The sequence below is a fragment of the Pteropus medius genome, unplaced genomic scaffold, assembly GCF_902729225.1.
Source record: "Pteropus medius unplaced genomic scaffold, Ma_sr-lr_union100, whole genome shotgun sequence".
In the NCBI taxonomy this organism is placed as follows: Eukaryota; Metazoa; Chordata; class Mammalia; order Chiroptera; family Pteropodidae; genus Pteropus; species Pteropus medius.
The window spans coordinates 13557624-13580063 of NW_024352787.1; the positions used below are offsets into that span (position 1 = coordinate 13557624).

General features: G+C 35.1%; 1 protein-coding gene across 2 annotated transcripts in view; it reads left to right on the forward strand.

Annotated features, from left to right (window-relative positions):
• Nucleotides 1–42: 42 nt before the first annotated feature.
• The window catches only part of HBP1 (HMG-box transcription factor 1), a 28434-nt gene continuing 6036 nt past the window's right edge, over nt 43–22440 (forward strand). Inside the window, exons 1-8 of one of the 2 annotated variants that reach the window (XM_039849031.1) lie at nt 43–163; nt 8514–8697; nt 10613–10841; nt 13405–13543; nt 13905–14016; nt 14106–14218; nt 16415–16571; nt 17241–17385. In XM_039849031.1, coding sequence (XP_039704965.1) covers nt 47–163; nt 8514–8697; nt 10613–10841; nt 13405–13543; nt 13905–14016; nt 14106–14218; nt 16415–16571; nt 17241–17385 — 1196 coding nt within the window. In that variant the 5' untranslated portion in view covers nt 43–46. Of the gene's footprint in view, nt 322–8513; nt 8698–10612; nt 10842–13404; nt 13544–13904; nt 14017–14105; nt 14219–16414; nt 16572–17240; nt 17386–22440 lie in introns of both variants that reach the window. The other variant, XM_039849032.1, reaches the window with a different exon arrangement.

Sequence of the window (22440 nt, forward strand, 5' to 3'; positions counted from 1 at the left end):
CCTGAGACGGGCCAAATATCACCCAATGGGAAAGGGGAATGATCGAATGACAGTTCTGCAGACCAATAAGAGGACGAAAGACCTGGTAGGAGGCTCAACCCCCAGGGGGTTGAGGGGAGGGGGAAGACGAAGCTTGAAAGACTTTGTAATGGCGACGGGTTTGGTAAGTAGGAAAGTTTCGGTTGAGGTGTACGAGCGGCGGCAGGAGCAGTAACGAGCGCCGGGGAGGCCGGCGTCAGTTGGAGATTGGGGACACGAGCTGCTGGTGGTGTTGTCGCGGCCAGGGCCGCCCGTACTGGGGCTGCCCGCACTCTGCGGCGGGTTTGTTTTCTTTCAGTTCGGGAAGGGGTGGGGGTGGGGAAGGGAGGGGCAGGATCCCGAGGGGAACAGGCGGCCAGGCAAGCTTGGGTCGGTGTTCCTCGTCCTCGAAAGGCTGTCTTCACAGTGGGGGCAGTTAACTGTCTAGTAACTGCCCGCTGCGAACCCACTGGACCAGCGCCTCCGCATGCTCACCTGAGTTTGGAGCAGTGCGGCCCGAGGGGGTCCCGCGGGCGGGGGCTGGGAGGAGTCGGCAAGGACCGCAACGCGGGCCGGTTGCGTGGTGGGTGGCCGGGCCTGGTGCGGAGTTGGGACGGGCCTGGGCGGGGGAAGGGGCCGACGCCGCGCCAGGGCTGCCCAGGAAAGTTTGACTTCAACTACCCGCGTGTGGGCGGAGGGTCGGAAGTTGGCCAGCTGTGGGGATCCAGCCGGGCGTGGGGGACCCTAGTGAGGCGCCGCCTCCTTCGGGGCCGAAAAAGGGTCGGACCGAGCTGGGAAGCTCGCGGAGCCGCTGGGCCCCGGGGCTCATTGTTACGCAGTTCGAATGAATGGGCTCCGAGGCGCCTGCGCAGTGGGGCTGAGTCGAAGGGAAAAACAAGCCTGGAGTCCAGGCTGCGGTCACATGATGGGGGGAAGGGAGGGGAACGCGATGAATGGCGAAAGAGTGTGGGGGATGGACTTGGCTTGAACCTGCGGGCGCTGCCTCTGTGACCAAGAGCCGAGGCTTGGCAGGGGATTTCAGTCTCCGCCTTCCAACCTATGCTGCTGCCCCAGGCGGATTAAAACAAAACAAAAAATCCAGGCGAAGTTGACCGCGGGGGCCTGGTTTTTGTAGCTTCTTTAAAAGCTGTATGCTGTCTAGGGGATTTCACTCGCCGCTGTGCGTTCTATAATATTTGGGATTCATTCTTAGAGAGTTTTCAGCAAGAATAGTTTTAAAAAGGAGTACTGACAAGAGCAATACTCTGAGATTTTAGCCACAGATGCTATAAAACGCGAGGAGGGTAAAAGGGAATTGTGTATACTAGGAAGTGTTGGAGTCCTACCAACAATTCTGACAAAGCGCTTTAGATTTATTTATTTCCATCTACGTTGCTGTAACAGATGACTCCGAAGAGTGGTTTTGAAATGAAACCCTTTGAGAGTTAGAATAATTTTAACATTTGTCAGTAATTTTCTGTTGTTTTAACTATTGGTGATCTACATTTGTAATGTGTTCTTAGAACTTTCGGGCTTTGCTTTTTCTTTTTTTTTTTTTCCGGCTATTGTCTCTTGCTTTAGATTACTAACAAGAGTGTTAAGGGTCTTTTCAGTTTCTTTGATTACAATTCTTGCTGGGTTGGCAATATTTGGCAAGTTTTAAGAAAATATAAATTATATTCAAAAGAAAAAAATCCACTCCTTATGTTTTTTAACTACTTTATCCTTTTAAGGAAGCCCTTTAATCACTTTATAGGAAAATACTGCTGTTTATTCTAACTCGACTAATACATTATAGAATGAAAATTTGATTTCATTTTCTAGTTTCCATTTTATTTAGGTTTACACCCAGTTACTTTTTCATTTACCTGGAAAACGCCTTCCTCTTTATTCACTTCTCCAACTTCTACATACATTAGTTAAAAAGTTACCTTCTCCCAGGATTTCCCTGCACACCTATCTCCCCAATCTTTCCATGCTTTACAGTGTCTACCTCTTAGACTTCAAGCATGTTACCATCACTTTTAAGAATTGTCTCCTTTACTGAATTTCTCTGGACTCTTTGTCACTATCCAGGTGCTCAGTGGAGAAAGTATATGACTTGGTCTGAAAGAACAAACTGCGAAGCCCTGAAGGTTTCCTTTAGGGAGAATTGCAAACTTGTGTCTTGTATTTCTAGTTGAAATGAAGATATCAGTACTTTTTTTTCCTGTCATGAATTATTATAAGAAATTACTACAATATTAATCAAATAGTGCCAGGTATTTTGCATGTATTTTAAATAGAAAATGAATATTTGAATGAAAAAAATAAATCAAATTTTTTAAAATTTAAAGCTGACAGATGCCTTATATATCACAAAATTCAGGAAGAATGATATTGTTAACTGCCTGATTCATCAGTGATATTCATATTTCTTCATATTTTGATGTGCACTTATTTTGGTGCTTCATGTGATAATTTATACTATCATTTTCTATAGAGAAAAAATTTCTAACGATTAAATTTTTTAAGTTAGAGCTTAGAAAAGCTTATTTTTTTAACATGTTGCTATAGGTAATGTAAAATTGTTTAAGATTAAAATCAAGTTTAGGAAAACTGAATTTTAGATGATTTCAAGTTTTTTCATACAGTGATTTATCTTGAATACTATTTGAATTGATAGTCCTCTTTAAAACAGGTTTGTGCATAGCTTCTTATAGTGGTGTATTATGGGTTTTCTGTTATCTTCATCAGTGTCAGTATTCTTTGTCAGATCAGCTCAAAATTAATAATTTGTATAGATGTGATTTGGCACTGTCCAACAAAGGCAAGGAGTCTGGTCTGGGCAGCAGTGACTGATGAGCTAGAAGAGTGCTTTGGAACCAGGTAAGCATGTGTGATGCAGTATCTTTTATACCTATAGTAATTATGATAGGTAGACAGGTACTGGTCCCAATTACAAATAAGAAAACTGAGGCATAGAGGTTAAATTCTTTAGAATCATATAGGTGGTAAATGATATCCTATGGTAGTTTATTTTAATAAAAGAATATCACCCACTGTTGGGGTGTGGTTTATTTGCTGCTTTTTCCTTAGCACAATGGCAAACAAGTTGTAGAAACATTTCTTTGAAATCTTTTGTTTAAAGATTAATTGAAAATATTCTAGAAGAACATCATTAAGGCCCCCAGCTGGTCTTGGTGTAGAAAGTTACATTGAATATAGTTTATAATGGAAGCTCATTTCAGCCTGAAATTATGTAATCCATTTTAAATACCTCAGTTCCTCATGTTAGAGATATAAATTCATTGCAAATTACCTTCTCCTCACCCCTGCCACCAATTTGAGTTTGGTATAGAAGTCCTTCAGGATTAGGGAAGGGCATATAGGAGATCCTTTCTGGGAAATCCATAGTAAGGATGGAAAGGTAAGGATCAGGGAAGAATTGGCACTTGAAAGTAGAAGTCTAAATTAATTTATGTTGATTATACCTTTTATCTTTTTTTCTCATTTCTTTTCAAAAAGAAAATGGTCCCATTCAGTAATCAGAGTCCTGTTTTCCTCATCCATAATAGTACTTTGTTCACAGCTGTTTTCGTGGAAATACTCTGCACATAGTAGGCAGGCATTAGGAAAACCTACTCCTTTTCATTCATTGATTTGGCTGTTTCTAGTCCTCTCTTCCTCTCCTCTTATCTAAGATTTTGTAGACATGTACTTCTGAAAGTTAGCAAACCAAAAACATTAGGGTCTTCCCAGCTCCACCCAATAAAAATTTTTAATACTGAACATGACATTTCACAATGCAACTGCTGGAGAATTTTACTCTTCTTTGAGAATCACTAATCTAGTGAAGAAATGACGTGAATCCTGTAATACCAAAGCATGAATGAACAATAGGGTTAGCTCTACCAGGAAATATTTGAAAGAGGAGCTTGTTTATTAAAATGAATGTCTAATTGCTATAATTATGTGGAGGAGTATTTTTGAGTATGGACACTTCTGGTATTTCTTTACTATATCAGAGGCCTTGGTTCCCCCAAACAGTTTGACAGAAAGTCAAAAACTAGTATATGAATTTTGCTTTCATATATTTCATTCTCACACTAGCCCTGTGAGATAAGTAGAGGTACTGTTAGGCTGAGGTTAAGTGACTTGCTTAGGTTACATGGTGTACAAGAATGAAACCCAAGTCTATTGCTTAAGTCTAGGCTTCTTTCCATTTGCTGTAGAAGAGGTTTACATTAGTAAAATCTGCATTTTCTCAAGATAACTTTTGAAAGCCATGAACAATGAGAGATGCAAACACATAAAACTCAACAAATATTTATTTAGTCCCTTTTGTTATTTGTAGGTAGCTCTGTTGTGAAATTAAAATTTTTTTCCAACCTCATTCAAGGAGTATTGAGATGGGATGTTAGTTAACTAAACTAGTTCCTGAAGAAATGATAGAAGTGCAAGGAGGGGTTAATGTATTGTAAATGGTAAGCGGCAGACACTGCAGGACCTGTTGACAGAGAGGAGAAAATGTAGCTGGGAAAAAAAGAAAAAGAGCTCTGCCGAGAGGGGAAGACAGACAAACTGCAACACTGCTTTTGTGGACCCCAAGAACAGCACTGTTTCATACACGTAAGGATAGCTCTGAGGAGATATGTATGTATAGGAGGGCAACCTGTAAATTTCATTATAAAGGTAAAAAGAAAATTTTCAAGTTTAAGATTAAAGTTGGGGTTGACTTACACAGATCACATCTCTATCTAAAGCTTAGCACACAGTAGATATTCATAAGGAGTTTGAGTCATCAGGATAGGTTAAATTGTGTTCTATATATTTGAGGTGTCAGATTTCTAGAAAAACTCAAAGTCTGTTCTCTAAACTGTTAATATTAGCTGTTCAGAGAACTCATATAGAATGACAAGTTCCTCTCATGTCTTAGGCATTAACTAAATAACTTCTTTTATGAGAACTCTTGCAAAGGAAGCTGGGAGCAGGCGGCTTATATGGATAGAAATTGAGAAGGTTAATATACTCTCCCTTAAATATTTGTTATAGGTATTCCTGCATATTCATACAGTATTTCAACATGACTTTGTATAGATGCAAACAGAATGTTTAAAGTGTAGTTCCGAGCATGTCAGACCTCTGCTCCAAAATCTTCAGCAATTCCCCCATTGTCTGACAATAGCTCATAATACTAGCCACTCTACTTTGAGGGTTTGTTCTGTGTTGGGCGCTATTCTAAGCTTTTTACATTTATTAGCTCAGCGAGTTTTTATGACAATCTGTGAGGTAGATGCTTTTAATACCTCCATTTTACAAACAGAGCATATAAATAAATTGTTCAGGGAACGTAGCTAGTAAGTAGCAAATTTGATTTATAAATGCAGGTAGCCTGATGTCAGAGTCCTTATTCTTGTCTACAAAAACAATTTTCTTAAACTAGGGTTGAAGATTCTGATCTCAGTCTACCCTTGCTTTAGTATCCATGACAACAGTACACACACAACCATCCTACCTTCTGGTAATACTGGATTCTGTTAGTCTGATCTCATCCAGTACTTTGCTAATTGTAAGTTTGGTCATTTGAGTTTCTCTTGTTGGGAGAAGTCTCTCGTTTCCTTTTTACCTATTCATAGCCAAGCCCTCCTTTATAGAACTTTATAGTCATTGAGATTCATGATTCATTACTGAGTGCTAACATTGAAACTAGTATAGTAGTATAGTGTTTTGAACCCAGTATATGTAAAATGAATATATATATTTTTTAAAAATAAAAGGGTATTTGGCAATTATTTTTAGCCAACTAGTTCTCACACTGCATCTGGGGTTCTTTTTAAAAGCAAACAAATAAAAACCAGTGCCCAGGGCTGTATCCCAGATCAAATAAATCAGATTCTCTGGAGGTGGGGCCTGGACATCTCATTTTATTGGAAGTATACTTGTTCTGTGTATCATGAGGGTTGAGAATCACCGGTCAAGTTAAGTTTGCTTGATTTTTGCAGTGAGAAGGTGGAGGCTTAGAATAATGATTTGGCCAGTTTTAAATCAGTTTGTGTTAGTAAGCATATTTCTGGTAGCCACCAATTTTGTGGGAAATTATTTGCTAGACCCCAGGAGGTTTGTTGTAACCATTGTATATAAGACCGATTAATCATTGCATAATAAGATTATACTAAAGTAGAAAAATGTTAATTTCTTCTGAATGCCTCAAATATCTTTTAGCTAGGTAAACTATTATTTGCCCAATGTAGTGGCTTGACACGTGATTTTTATTGAGACGTGTTGATAAATTGTTATAATATTTCCCAGAGAGGAAATTGCTGAAGCTGAATAGATAGATAGCTGTCTGACCCCCTGTTGTGAACTATTCTCAATAACTGTTCTGTTTAGGACAGTAAGTACCCAAAGTATGAAAAATATTACCATATGTCACTCTTAAGTAAAAAAAAAAAAATTTTTTTTTTTTTTTACATTTTACATTTCTTTTGCTCATTTTTTTTCAGTTCATCCTTACAACTACTCTCAGAAGGAAGTTGGGCAGGTATCATTAACTCTGTTTTACAGGTGAAGATACTGAAATAGAAGTTGAATCACTAGGTCATATATTTAGTAAGTGAACATTTGGAATCAGAACCATGTTTCCTTACACCTAACCCATCACTGCGTAGTATATCTTACAGTCAATATTGAATAAGGCTCTAAAGCAGTGCCCAGAATATGGGTCATTTTTGAGGCATGCAGGCAGTCAGCATCCAAAATAGAATGTTAGAAAATAAAGTAAGGCAATACGCAGTTTGGCCAGATGTGTCAAGAATCTTAAGATATTTGAAAAAAAATTAATAACACAGGAAAGGAAAAGGTATCAATTATATATACGAAGTATGAAGAAAAATATGAGAGTCTGCATGAAAGAGATGTAAGATGATACATCAAAATATTAACATTATATAAATCTGGTTAGTAGGATTAAAAGTAATTGGTTTTTTAAATTTTAACCAAAGTGTGTATTTTATAGTCAAAACATAATTAAAAAAAGATCGTGAAAAGCAACAAATGAACAGGACAAGCAAACAGAGACTCATGGACATGGACTATAGACTAGTGGTTACCAGAGGGTAGGTGGTGGGGGAGGAGGCAGGAGGTAGACAGGGTAAAGGGGTCAAATATGTGGTGACAGAAAGAAATCTAACTATGGGAGGTGAACACAGTATAAATATATATATATATATATATTTAAAGGTGAACACAGTATAAATATATATATATATATATATATATGCCTTACTGTTAAAGTGTACAGCTGAAATTTAATGGATTTAGTTAGCCATTGTCACCATAAAAAATAATTAAATTTTAAAAATAAAAAATTAAAAGATCATAAAAAAGCATTTGTAGAAAAAATTCATTTTGCCAGTGGGTTTTTTGGTGATTATATCATGACTTAGAAAACTCTGATATAAATATTAAGCATTTAACATCTTTTCACTGCATTTTTTGATCAGCTGGGCCTGTTGGTGACTTTTAACAGCAGTGCATTTTATTTTGAGGAAAATATTGTATGTTTTCAGAATTTTCTGTGTGTTTTAAATTAGCTCATTAGAACTTTTTTAAAAATCAGATTTGAAGTAGACCTTGAGAAATCAGGAAATCTTCCTGCTGCTGTCACCCATGTTAAATAACCAATTTGATCATGTCCAAAGGCAAGACTGTAAAAGGAATTAACAAATTTTTACTCTCATAACATTTAGTTTGTGGACTTCCTGAGAAATTATTTAGATGTGTTAACCTATACTGTTTTCTTTCTCATGATACTTTTATAGGCATGAAATGAAGATGGATTTACTATTTATTTAGCTAAATCTCCCATGATTAGTATTCATTTTTTGGGAAATAAGAGCCTATTCAGAAGGACAGGTATCTTTTTATTATGGCTAGACCTCAAGTTTTCATTAAGAAAACATAACATTTTATCTTTGTGAGAAATATAATATATGGCCATTTTAGAAGTTTATTCTTAAATATTATTTAGAGAATATAATTTTAAGTGTGTTAAAGATGAAACAATAACATTTGGTAGAGAAATTAAAATAGAATCTTCAAAATGAAAAAATAGATTATTGTTTTAGTCTTTTTTAATTTAGGAAAATTTTTTAATTTTTAAATTTGAAGATACAGGTTAAAAGGTTTTGTTGGTCTCAATATTTGGGTCTGAAAAAGATAATAGCTTAAAAACATAAAAGTATATGGATAACTGTGCTATTCTTTAGAAGAAAAGACTTTTATAAATTCAGGATATTAATCTTTTGGGATTTGGGTGTAATTTAATGCCGACTACAAGGTTGTAGGCCAAGATATCAGAGTGTCATCCGGATCTAAAAGATTCGATGGGGTACAAATAGCAGTGGATGATTAAGTTAAAGATAACACCATTGTGATGTTTCTGATTGATTTTATACTTATATGCTCTCCAGATCACATGATTTGACATTTTTCTTAAATTATTTTATTTTAAGTCGGAGCACCATAACATGGTGTGGGAAGTGAAGACAAATCAGATGCCTAATGCAGTACAGAAACTCCTGCTGGTAATGGACAAGAGAGCTTCAGGAATGAATGACTCACTGGAGCTGCTGCAGTGTAATGAAAATTTGCCATCCTCACCTGGCTATAACTCCTGTGATGAGCACATGGAGCTTGGTAAACAAACTTAAAAGTTTTTAGGAATCTCACTGAGATTCAGATTAGTTTTCATGTTTAGCCTGCTTTGAACTGCTAAAAAGTATGTGAAGTTTTGTACATTAGTAGGAGTTTGAAATGTTTTGTTATTGCTTGTAAAATATTACTCAAAACCAACATAAATCTGAGACTGTTTATGGTATCATAGAGACTCATTTACAAATTAATAAACTAAATTGCCTTACATTGTGGGAAAAGATCAGGCTATTAAACACCTTAGGAAAACCTTGCTGTGTGGCTTTTCAAAAGGGGTTGCTTTTGAAACATCTTAGTGAGTTCAGTAATTATGATTGGCCGCTCTCATGGCTGGTTTGTTATCCTACAGGAGAAATTACAGTGGACCCTTGAAACTTGAGGATCTGACATTTGTGGTTATCACTACTGTTAAACTACTCCAGTGATAGGTGTCCTATAGAAATGTGTAGCTTTGTCGAGGTATGATTTTGAATTGTATTGCTTTGAGGTATTGAAGAGTAAATAGCTTACTGAGTGACCTTGGCTTGCTGCCCAGTTTTTCAGCTTGGTTTTGTTGTCCTAAATGTTTACAAAAAACTTGAAAAGATGTTATCATTTTACAAAAGATGAAACACAGGAGATTATATGCTGGAGTGTTCTTTGGGAATTTGGAGGTCCTGAAAGTCTTGGGACATAAACCTGTTTGAATGCCAAGGGTTTGCTGAGCTTTAATACTCACTGAGTAGAGATTAATGTTGAGCAAGGACACGATTTTAATCAGGTAGTCCTGAGTTTGAAAGACATAAATGAACTCTTTGGTAAATAAAGAAGTGATGGTCAAAGAAAAATGTTGGCAATGAGGGAAGAGAAGTAGCTACACCAATATGAGGATTATAGGGTGGAGTTATCTCAAATTGTTGTGATGTTTGCCTGCTCTGTGAAAAGGGGAATACCTTTACTCAGTTATATAAATAGATATCCTGAATCAGTACTCCTAAGTAAGTCATTTCAGTTTTAGTAAGCTATTCTGGGATATTTTCCCTAATAGGAATTGCGTGTCTGTACCTTTATAGTTGACAGTGTAGGGGAACTCCCAAGACTAGAAGAGTTTCTTCACTTACATATTGAAGGGACCCAGTGGATCTGTAGTGTAGGTGTATATTTCATATAGAGAGTTTTTTTAAGGCCTTCAGGATGCGTTTTTCTCCTTTATATTTCTTTTTTTTAACTCAGTATTTTAGAATTTAATTTTTTAGAATTCCTTAGAGTATTCATAGTCTTGGTGTGTACGTGAGTGGTACTTGGGTAGTATTTCTAGTCTTCTCTTTTGGAGAGAAAAGTCTATTGTGAACTACAATAAATATTACTGAATTCAGAATTCCTCAGTAAAAAGAAATAATTTGGTATGTGTAAAGTTGAATAAATAGTACCTAAAAATTTATAATATGATCTATAGCTTTTAAAAATTGTCGTTTTCATCATTGTAGTAGCAGCAGGTTAATAATAAAGCATATGAACAGAATAAATAAATATATGCACAAAAAATGCCTTTTTCCTCATTAACATGTTCATGTAAAAATGTCTCAGTGGTATATGGATTACTCCTGGGTGAACTATTTAAAAAAACGGGAAAATGTCAGACTTGCTTTTCCAGTCTATGAACAGTTGTGGTAATTAAGTGGTTTAGGTAGTGAAGTTATTATGTTTACAGTCATTGGATTTACTTTTCTACCAGGCTCTGTTGACCCTTAATGAACTAGATGTCATTTTTTAAAATTGAAACTTGTTTCATTTAAGAAAATACTTTGAATTTATACTATTCTTCTCACAAACTTAGCGAAATTTGAGGACTCCTTTTCCAAGGAGTATTGCTCTATGTTAGTAATTTCCTTTTTATAATTTTGAGTGTGCTTATTTGCAGATGACCTTCCTGAACTTCAGGCTGTTCAAAGTGATCCTACCCAATCTGCCATATACCAGCTAAGTTCAGATGTTTCACATCAAGAATATCCAAGATCATCTTGGAACCAAAATACCTCAGACATATCAGAAAATACTTACCGTGAAAATGAAGTGGATTGGCTGACGGAATTAGCAAATATTGCCACCAGTCCACAAAGTCCACTTATGCAGTGCTCATTTTATAACAGGTAGGAACATTGGCTATATTTTTATTGAAAAGCTGTCATCACAAAAGCTATTAATATTTTTTTCCAGTTTTGAAAGTAATGCTATTAACCATTTAATGAATGCTTTTTGTCTAGGTTCATTTTCTTCCAGTGTATGTGGCCTTATGTTATTTTACTGAAATATGCTAATCTTCAAATCTTGAGCTTTAAATGTGGACTCCATTGGCAAAAACCACTGTTTCATATACCCAGACCAGAATTTAAGAAAATGAGTTATCGTGCTATGAAATATAAAGGTTTTCAAGCAGTATTCCTAGAGAGACCTAAGTAGATAATATTTCATTAATTATCCCTAAAATCATGAAAGTATCTATGTAAAAAGACAGATAAATATGATAGTTTGTAGAGAGAAGAAATGCCTAGATTTGTACTCATGTGGGTGAATAGACCATATAGTTCATACTAGGTGATGTAGGAATAACTGAATTTTGATAGTGCTCTTACGTTAGTATAATTTTTTGATAAAGAATAAACTTTTTAGGTGTGAAGCCTGGTTTTCTTGCAGCTCATTAAATTATGCTGCTTCTCTTCAGCAGGATATTCGCCTTGATTAGAGCAAATTCATTTTAGTTTAATTCTGTGAAAATTTCCACAGGAAAGAAAACTTGGCTTTCCGAGTATTACTCCTTTTATAGTCCCAGTTTTCATTAGAATCTTAATAGTTAAAAAACTAAAAATTCTTTTATATTAAACCCCTTGATTTTACTGAGACTTTCCTTTTTCCCCATTTCTAGTTTAGAGATAATAACTTTTCATTTTTCACAGCAAACTCATGAGGATTAGTAATATGATTCATGGAAAGTTGAATATACCTTTCAGAAGAAAATCAGTATAATAGAAACATAAGTAAAGGAGTATCTCCATAAAGATGTAAATTTATTCTCTGCAGTATTTTCTGTGGTTCTCTTCTTCATAGGGAACAAGACCAAGAGTCACGCTCTGCTATCTGAGCTTGCCCTCTAACACTTGTCAGTGGCTATTCATTCAACTTCTTGTAGAGTGTTAAACTATGTTAGTTATTAAGCTTTGGATGTCTGAAGTTGTAACTGTACAGTACCGAAGGGTTGAGGACAGGTAAAATTTATATTATCCCTGCATGGATAGAGGGAAGAAGAAACAAATAGTGTTAGTGTTTTAGACATGTTTCATATGTTAATTTTTACAGACCATTTAGACCATTGTACATTTTAGAAGATTGTATTGTTACTTCTCTTTCAAATGGTTTAACGAAAGAACTGATAAAACTCATTTTCTTTTGGTGATAAAGGCAGAGATGAACTTAAGGAATTTTTAGCAGTTTGGCCATTCTCTAATATGTCATAAAGTTCTACATGTATAATAAAAGGAAGAAGTTGGTTAAAGATGAAACATTCAGTATTTGTATTTTGAAATCCAAAATTGATTGGAGAGTATAGTTTTTTATTTAAGAAGTGATAAAACATGAAAGCAAAGTAGAGTTTCCTGGATCTTCATTTAAAAATAATTTCTGCAAATTTATAATAAAAAATGTTGATGACAATAAAATTGAAAGGCCAGTAAAATTTCTTACTAAGCGAAGAATTGGAAAGTAAGATGTCCCTCTTCTTTTTTTAAAAAAAGGTTAATACACAAATGCATAAACTTTTTACTGTTAAGGACCAAATCCCTGTTTGGCATCTCAGAGAATTGTCCTGATTTGGGGTCTTCAGACCCATCTACCCCTTAGATCTTGCAGTCTTCCTCTCTACTGCTTTCCAAATCCCATGTCAGTACACATTACTGGTCATCTTTGTTGGGCTGGCTTCTTACGTCACCCTTAACTGTGAATAGCTGATCTCTTTGTGGGGTAAGGATCTTAGTATGTTCTCAGGAGCCCACATACTCTAAAGAGAGCACTGCTTGTTAGAGACTTTCGAGGGGGAAACTGGGGAAAGGGTAAATTTTTTAAGAGATGCTGGGGCAAAATAATAGCCCTTCTATGTAGATGCTTTTCAGCAAGTTTGTATTAAACAAGAAGTAGTGTCCAGTTACAAGAAGTTGCAAATAGGCTGCTTTCTGCTATGATAAGTTTAAGCATTTTAGCTTAAGGTAGTTCATTGTATCTGCCCAGTGATAGGTGGTTGGTAAGTACGAGTTCAGTGTTGGTTGCATTAGGCATACATTCACTCATATTAAGACTTACTGCATCAAAGGACAAGAAAGAAATGTATATGGAGCCCTGCACAGAGGTTATCATTCTTCATGTATGAAAATATGTGCATTTATATGTACTTGTCGATATAAAAATAAGTGAAACAGTAATTTGGAATTTAAAATACATTATTGAATCTGGAAAAAAACTTTAAAATGTATGAGAAGGGCTTGGGTAAGAGATTGAGTGACGGACCAGCATATCATCAATGAAATCTTGATGTCTTTATTAGTATTTCCATAGGTGTCTTATATATAATAACATTGGCATTTTGAATATAAAGTTTTTTCATCAAAAGGAAAGATCTACTGTAAGGACCTATACTTTATGGTTAAAACTGCTGCTTTATTTTAGATCATCTCCTGTACACATCATAGCTACTAGCAAAAGTTTACATTCCTATGCACGCCCTCCACCAGTGTCCTCTTCTTCTAAGAGTGAGCCAGCCTTCCCTCACCACTGGAAGGAAGAAACACCAGTCAGACATGAAAGGGTGAGTTTATTCATGAGCTTAAACTTTTACAAAGTTTGCACAACAGTTGAAATATATTAACTTCCCTTCTGTAAGAAAGTCTTTTGAAGCACATAACAGATGGAAAAGAGTATGTCTCATTGTTCTGATAGTGATCTGGATTTGATTTTATATACAGCTCTATTAACTTAGTAAAGTTTGTTACAAATGGGAACATGATTTTAACCAAAACTTTCAAAAACTATAGTTTTTAAAGGTAGTGTATATTTTCCTAAGTTGAGAATGATTGAATTATATCCTAAAAGAGCCTGAAGGTTTGAGATAAAGATAGATATTAATAAGATATGTTTAAAAGTAAAAAAGTTCATGTTTTTCTCCATAGGCAAATAGTGAATCAGAATCTGGCATTTTCTGCATGTCCTCCCTCTCAGATGATGACGATTTGGGATGGTGCAATTCCTGGCCTTCAACTGCTTGGCACTGTTTTTTAAAAGGTAAAAAAAAAAATACTTGAAATTTTTTACAGCTTACTTATGTAGCACCTTGTCACATATCTGATGTTTGTTTTATACTTAAACTTTAGGCACACGACTATGCTTTCATAAGGGAAGCAATACAGAATGGCAGGATGTTGAAGATTTTGCTAGAGCTGAAGGCTGTGACAATGAAGAAGATCTCCAAATGGGCACTCACAAGGTTGATTTGAAATTCCTAAAACTTCTAACAATCTTTCAAAATGAAACAAAGTTTATTATTAATCTACGGTAGTACTCTCCATTTACTTTCATGTTCAAATGACACTGTACATTTTAGAAAGAGGTTTTGTGACTACTTATTGATGCTTAGCCTAATGGAGAGGTTTTAGGTTTACAATTATAGTTATGCTTTCTTAGATAGAGAAAACTAAACTGGCATTAAAAATAAATGGATAAACAAGTGAAACAAAGCCTTAGGTAATCTACAAAGTAATTAAATTCCCAATGTATAATTGAGAGTTGATTATATTGAGTTACTTTTTAAATAACTCCATAAAACACTGGTATTTTTTAAGTTGATAAAAGCAGTAGTGGGCAATAGGAGGATAAGTATCAGTTGACACCTTTGTCTTTGAATTCTTTAATTTCACCATCGTCACTGTAGGCAGAGAAATCGGGCATGTGTATTGTTTAAAATAGTTTAAAATTCCTGTTTGATGTTGCTGTCTCCTGCTACTAAGTTTCGTGAGAACATTAGTCCTGACATAGCTGCCTTTAGTTTCTCTCCTTTATGGTTAAGTTTGCCATAGTCCAACTTTGGCTTGTACCATTCTAAAATTGTCTCAAAGGTTAATAGCTTTATTCTAATTTCTAGAGAGACTTCTGCTTGTTCTGTTAGACATCTCTGCAGCATCTAACAGTGTATGAGTTCCTGACGTTGTCTTATCTTGATCTGTGTAGCACAGCAGTGCCTTGATTGTCTTTTTAATAGCTCAGTGTTTTTGACTGGTGGGTTGTCTGCCCATAATGTAGAATGTAAGACAGAGTTCTGCTCCTCTTCATTCTCTTAACCAATCCCTCTGCTGATTTTGTCAGTACCGCCTTGTGGCCTGTGAAATGCACTCTACTTGGAGTTAGGAAACCTGGGCTTTCTAGCTCTTCTGGCAACTATTTGTATGAATGACTTTGGGCAGATTGTTAACCCCACTTGGCATTGGCATTCTGATCTGTGGGATTGGATTAATTTTAAGGGCTTGTAGCTCTAAGAATTAGAAGGTTATGTAATTCATTTATTTACAAATATATGTCTGTAGTCTTCACGTGCATTTTTCTAACTGCATGAGACATCCGTAGATGAGTATCAGTCAGTTCTTCAAACTTGATTTATTAGTATAAAGCGACATTGGATTCACCTTTTATCCCCCTTCCCAGCCTGCTATTCTCCTATTCTTCTAAAGGTATCGTTATCTTTCTTGATTGCCACATTCAAAACCATGAAGTTGAGTATTCCCTTTCCTCCCTTCATATTTAGTTATCAGTTTCCTTAAAGATTTTTTTAGTCCTTCTCTCATTCTTTACTTCATTCATGCACTAGTGTAATAATAGGTACTATAGCTAGCTGTTGGCATGTTTGTCTCCTTTGTTTTTCTGTGAATTCAGGGGTAGGGATCATGTGTTGTTAATGCTTGTGTTTTCAGAGCCTAGTATCTGGCATATACTAAATGCTCAATAAATATTTGTTGAATTTAAATTTAGTCTAATTCTACGACCACTATACTTGTCATTTCAAGACTAATGGGTTTCTCTCATTATATCTTTAAATAAATAAATAAACTTAATAAATTTAAATAAATAAATTCTTTAGCCTTTGTCATTATCTTAAAATGAATAATCATATTAATTAAAAGTACTTTTATTGACTTTCCAATACCATCTCAAAGGAAAGTTTGTACTTTGCCTATCTTTAAGACCCTTTACTTACTAACTGGCTCCTCCTTTTCAGTCTTGTTTGCCCCAACTCTGAGCTCATCTTGTATTATTAGCAGATACTCCGCACTTGTTAGTACGACTATTCCTGGTGTTTGCTCTTTTACCTTACTAAATTTCATTCTTTTAAATCCTAGTTCAAATGGGAATTGAAAGCCTTCCTTAGCTCGCTCTTTTGGAATTAAAGTCTCCCTTTATTAAACTCCATAGCATTATTTACACTTGAATTAAAATGCTTATTCCAGTCTGCCTTATATTGTAGCGATTTATTTATGTGCCTTTCTTCACTACTGGGTTGAAAGCTCTTTAAAGACAGGGATCCTGTCTTGTTTATTTTTACCTTTTCCATAAAGTGTTACATGTAATAGAAACTTTATTATGTGTTGAATTGAACATTGCCAATTCATTCACTATATGCACTTATTTTCAGGGCTATGGTTCTGATGGTCTAAAGTTGTTATCACATGAAGAAAGTGTATCATTTGGCGAGTCTGTACTAAAGTTGACTTTCGATCCTGGTACAGTAGAAGATGGTTTACTAACTGTAGAGTGTAAACTGGACCACCCATTCTATGTTAAAAATAAAGGTAGGGCTTCAATTTTAATGTCTAGTAACTTTTTAAAGAAACCTTAGATCTGTAATTATGTCTTGTGGCACGTAATTCTTTTATGATTAAGAATAAAAAATTGAAGGGAAAATTTCAAAATAAACTACTATAGTAAATGCCAGATGATACTTGTGTCTTAGTGGTAGTCATATCAAGCTCTACTTCCTGGGGTATAAAAAACTTTTAGATTCATGTGGTATACTATAAGTTCTCTGTTATCCTGATACATAGTTTGGGGAATGGAATATTCTTGTAATTGCATTTTAGTTTATGTAGTTACCAAATATGCCATATTTTTGATTCACCTTTCAGAGCCTTATTACAATGCCACCATGTTAAACATAATAATTCAGAAAGTATTTCATGATCTCGCTCATTATTTATCACTTGCTATCTTGTAGATTTGTGGAAGTGCTAATGGATAGAATCTCTTGATAAAATGCTGAATTCAACTCTTTTGGAGGGCTTTTACATTGCTTAAAGAAAATACTTGTACTCAGTTTTATGGCAAAGCTACATGACTTGTATTAGAAAATTTTATTTTAAATAATGACTTTAAGACTCAAATAATATGTCTATCATATAATAATTAGTGTGCTCTCTGTCAGTCCCCATCCTTTATGCAACTGTTGTTTGATTTAACTTCAGGTTGGTCATCATTTTATCCAAGCTTGACTGTGGTACAGCATGGCATTCCATGTTGTGAAATTCATATTGGTGATGTATGTCTACCTCCTGGACACCCCGATGCCATTAATTTTGATGATTCAGGTGTTTTTGATACATTTAAAAGGTAATATTGGGTTAATTCTTCCCCCCGTAAAAATTTACCCTTTAATCTCCCTAATGATTGCTAAGTCAAATATTTAAGAGGCTAAACCTTTAAATACTTGAGAATTATAAAAGTAGTACTTAGAGGAAGTACATACACATGATCAAATATTAGGTAATTAAAACAACAGCTCATGGGGAGTTTTACATCTCTGTGTGTTGAGTTAAAAAGTGAGTTCTTTTTTTTTCTTTAGTTAACTGTCTTTGTTTAATACTCATTTTGACCAAGAGTGTTAGTTTCATGGTTTAACAAATAGTAAATATAGCAAAAATTCGACATTTGTAAAGACTTAAGAGGGAAGTGATTTTTTCCTGAGATCATCTGCTATTAAGTGGTACAGTAGGAGAAAGAACCCATGTGTCCTAACACCCATGAAGGTTGACCAACTGTGTCTCAATTTGTATGGAACTTTTCTGGTTTTAGCACTGAAAGTCCCACAACCCTGTAAACCCCTCAGTCCTGGGAGGTACTCCGAGAAAGTCTGTATGTGGATATCTGGGATTTTAAGACTCATTTTTTTCTTTAAGATAATTATCAAGTCTAGAGAATTCTCAAGAGTTCCTGCTGGTCTGTAGATTTTATTTCATTCAAATTAATATAACAAAATATAAGATTAATATATTTGTATATCAAAAGAAAAAGTGAGACCATTATTTAAAAAAGCAAAAGCCACAAATTCAGATACAGAGAACATTTTGATAGTTGCCAGATGGGAGGGGAGTAAGGGTGGGGGGTGAAAAAGGGAAAGGATTAAGATACATATTGGTAATTGCAAAATATTCATAGGGATGTAAAATATAGCATAAGGAATATAGTCAATAATACTGTAATAACTATGATATCAAATGAATATTAGATTTATTGGAGTTGATCACTTAGTAAGTTAATATAAATGTCTAATCACTGTGTTGTGCACCTGAAACTCATACAATATTGTATGTTAACTAATTGAAAAATAAAAAGTTATTTTAAAAAAAGAGAAAAGGGTGGGGATGAGGGGAGAGAGAAATTCACCCAGAAGCAGAGCAGAAACTGGAATCCAGGCCTTCAGATTCCTAATGAAAGGTCTTTTTTCCTTCCAGAGGAAATGTTCCATAATTTAAAAATAAAAATGCATATTGTTTGTTTTTAAAAAAATAACACAGGCCATATGCTCAATAACTGCAAGATTGGAATCTAAATGCCATTTGATTACATCCCTCCTCTACATTGTTCTTTGAAAAAAGAAATGAGGCAAAATTTTAAGGTCTTATACTCTTAAGTATTCTTAGGATGTAGATCAGTGATAACTCATATTTTGGTGAGAGTGTAAACAAAACTTTGGAAAATAATTTGGCCTTATTTTATAACACTGTCAGCAATTCCATTGCTCTGTATGTTTACCCTAGAGAAGTAAACTCATAGATGTGTAAATGAGTTCATAGCTGTATTGTTCATGAGAGCAAACCGTGGAAACAGTATCAATACTCATTAACCAGAGAGTAAATATATAAATTGTTATATAATCATACAGTGGAATTCTTTATGTAAATGGAAAATGAATGATCCTTAGCTATACATTTTAAAAAATGGATCAATTTTAGAAATAATGTTAAAAAATTAGTCTCAGAAATATACAGTATGATTGATTCTATTTTTTAATGGAATCATTTTTTTGGGAAATGTGTAATAAAATTATAAGTATATAATTCTATAGTATATATAATATACATCATACAGTTCTGCTGGAGGTCATCCACCTCAGGTTCGATGATTGAGACAACTTAAAAGATTCAGCATATAGTCATACTCTTAGCTCTCATTTCTTACAGTGAAAGGATATAAAAGTTAGGAAAAGGAAAGGTATGGGGTAAAGTCTGGAAGAAGCTGAGCTTCCAGGAGTCCTCTCCCGTAGAGTCACACAGGACATGCTTATATCCATCAGCAGTGAGCCATGACATCTGTGAAATGCTATCTACCAGGAAAGCTTTTTAGACACAGCAAGGTTTTTACTGGGACCTGGTCACATGGGCTGCTTCAGGCTGGCATGTACCAAAATTCAAAACCTCCAAAAAGAAAGGTGTTCAGGGTTAAACCATATTGTTCGTACATATATTGAGCCACTCTTCTCAGTTGTGGGAATGATGGGAGCCTTCCCAAAATCTAAGTTTCCAGATGCTAACTAATCAGGGGCCAACCTTCTAAAGTAAACCTTTGAAAGGATAGCGGTAAGGCCTGTTATGTTTACTCTTTTATGCAAAACAAAACATTAAATATTATAGACATTAACAAAATTAATGCTGCTATAGTATTTATATATTGTTTCCGAATAACACATTTTTATAATTAAATTATTGAAAAAGTAAGGGAAGAATAACCATTCAGGAGATTGGTTGAGATATCTTGGCGGGCGGGGTGGTAAATGTGGAACTTTGGCGATGTTGGAAATAGTCTTAATTTAGGTTTTCAGTTCACTCATTTATTTGTATGCTTCATATATATGTTAAATACATTTTTCATATACATTGTATGCTTTTTTTATATATCAAGTATCGCATAGTGTACAAGTTTTGTTTTTTAAAAAGGGAACGCTTGGCTACTTAATTCCTGTTTTTCCAAGATGGCATGTTCTCATCACTTGGTGCTACTGAGTGGCATTCACTCTTAAAATTACCTTGGCATTGATCTTATTTTACTTTGGAGTGACAGCAGCACCCCTCCTTCCTCGTCCCCATAAAGCAATGAAAATGAACAATTTTATCCAGGAGAAACCATGAAAAAGTTGAGAAGCATGAAGTTGCCTTAAGTTTTTGTTGTGGATTGGATTATGACTTACAGGAGATGGTTAAGGGAGATGCTGCCTGATACAAGTTGGGCAAGAAGGGAAAGAAAGGCAGAAAGAGGAAACAGTCTAAGTAGGAACCAGGACCCTGGAATAAAATCACAGGTCTCACTTAGAGCAAGCCCTTGAGTCTTCCAAACGGGAAGATATTTGAGTAGACTCCACCTTAGTAAGGACCAGAAGCCAGCAATAAAATGATGAGTTCTTAAAACACAATCCTGGCTCTCCTGTAGAAAGGACGCTTCCAAGTGAGAGCATGATTTGAAGAAGCCCATACCATACATTGAGAATTAAGGCCAGTCTTCTAGGCATCAGGCAGGTTTAAAACAGTCACTTCTGACTTTGTGAAATTGACATTTTGGTTCAAGTAATTTAACAAGCATAATGAGTACCTATTATGAACTAGATACTGTATATATGTTAATTTAATCTTCACTTCCGTTAGTAGATGATATCTTCATTTTACAGAGAGAACTAAAGCTGAGAGAGGTAAAGGAACATGCCCAAAACAGCCAGTTAGTGCTAGAATTAGGATTCAAGCTGATAACTTACAAAGATTCCAGATTGAGTATACAATAATAATAGGTACCCCTAATCGAGTGAGTACCTGTTATGTACCAAGCGTTTTTATATCTGTTGTTCTTTCAGCAGTTGTTTCAGCTCTGCAACATTGCATAGCATGTATTATCTTCATTTTACAGATATGTAAAATGAGGTGAGATGGTTTAACTTCCCAAGGTCATATTATTAGTAAGTGGCAGAAGTAGGATTTTAACCCAATTAAAATTTTACATTATTATGTTTTGCAAAATTTATCATTTTACCCTCTCAGTCACCCATCAAACATTTGAGAGTTTAGTATGTGCTGGGCATTTAAAATCGGTTAAGACATGGGCCTTCCTCTTTGCTTCCAGCCTAGAGAAGGAAGTGGGATGGTAAATGTGCATGGTGTAGTGCATGCTCATTGGGACAGTGTAGCCAGGCAGGAACATGAACTCTGGAGCTGGATTGCCTGGGTTCAAATCCTGGGCCTGCAACAGATTTGCTATGAAAGCTGGGATAAGTTAATTAACCTTCCTATGGTTTTTAAAATCTGTAAAATTAGAATAATATTAAAGGGAATATTAAATGAGTCGATATATATAACATGGTTCATAGACTATTGTGATTGTAATAATTAGACAGTAAAGGTCGGAAAGGCCATTTTAAGTTTATGGAATAGTGTGTACAAAAAGCAGAGGTGTGAAACATGGCACATATTGGGAATGACAGATAATGAAGAAACATGCTGAGGTGGTTTAGCAGAAGGTTACGCTATTTTTTAGATATTCTGTGTAATACTTTAATGCTTTAGTTCTGTCAAAATCCTGAATTGCATGAGTGAATATTTAAAGCTGCTTTAAATTTTACCCATACTGGAAATAGGTGATGGTTTTATTTGTGCCACTAGATGGTGGAGTTTTCAAATTTCAGTAGTTAATTAGCTTACCCTAAAAATTTTTTTGCAATATATTTGACATAACAGTGTATAACTTTGAAGTATACAACATGTTAATTTGATATGTTTATAAATGATTGCCACTGTAAGGATAATTAGCACCACTAGCATATTACATAATTACCATTTCTTTTTAGTGGTTGGAATAATTAAGTTCTAGTCTCTTAGCAAATTTGATGATTACAATATCGTGTGTGTTCACTATACTGTACATTAGATCTCTAGGGCTTATGCATTACTTATTGCAAGTTCGTACCCTAAACAACATCTGTCCTATCTCCCAGCCACTCTCACCCATCCCCTGGAAACCATCATTGTCATTTTTATGAGTTTGTATTTTTTTAGATTCCACATATTAGTAACATCATACAGTACTTGTCTTCTCTGACTGACTCATCTCACTTAGCATAATGTCCTTAATTTCCATCAGTGTTGTCTTACCTATTTGAAATCTTTTGGTATTTCAAATTATAATTAAATAATTGCCTTCAGTAGAGAGTAGTAATTTCATGTCAGATTTATTTATAATGCTTAAGTTTGCTGTTTTTCTAAATTATATTTGGGAGTAAGTTAAGATAGTGTTCCTCTGACATAAGATCAATTGCTCTGCATTCATTAGATGATTTTTGGAGTCATACTTTACGTATATTTATTTCATATAATACCCTTAAACAGACACTGTGTGGTTGATAATTAG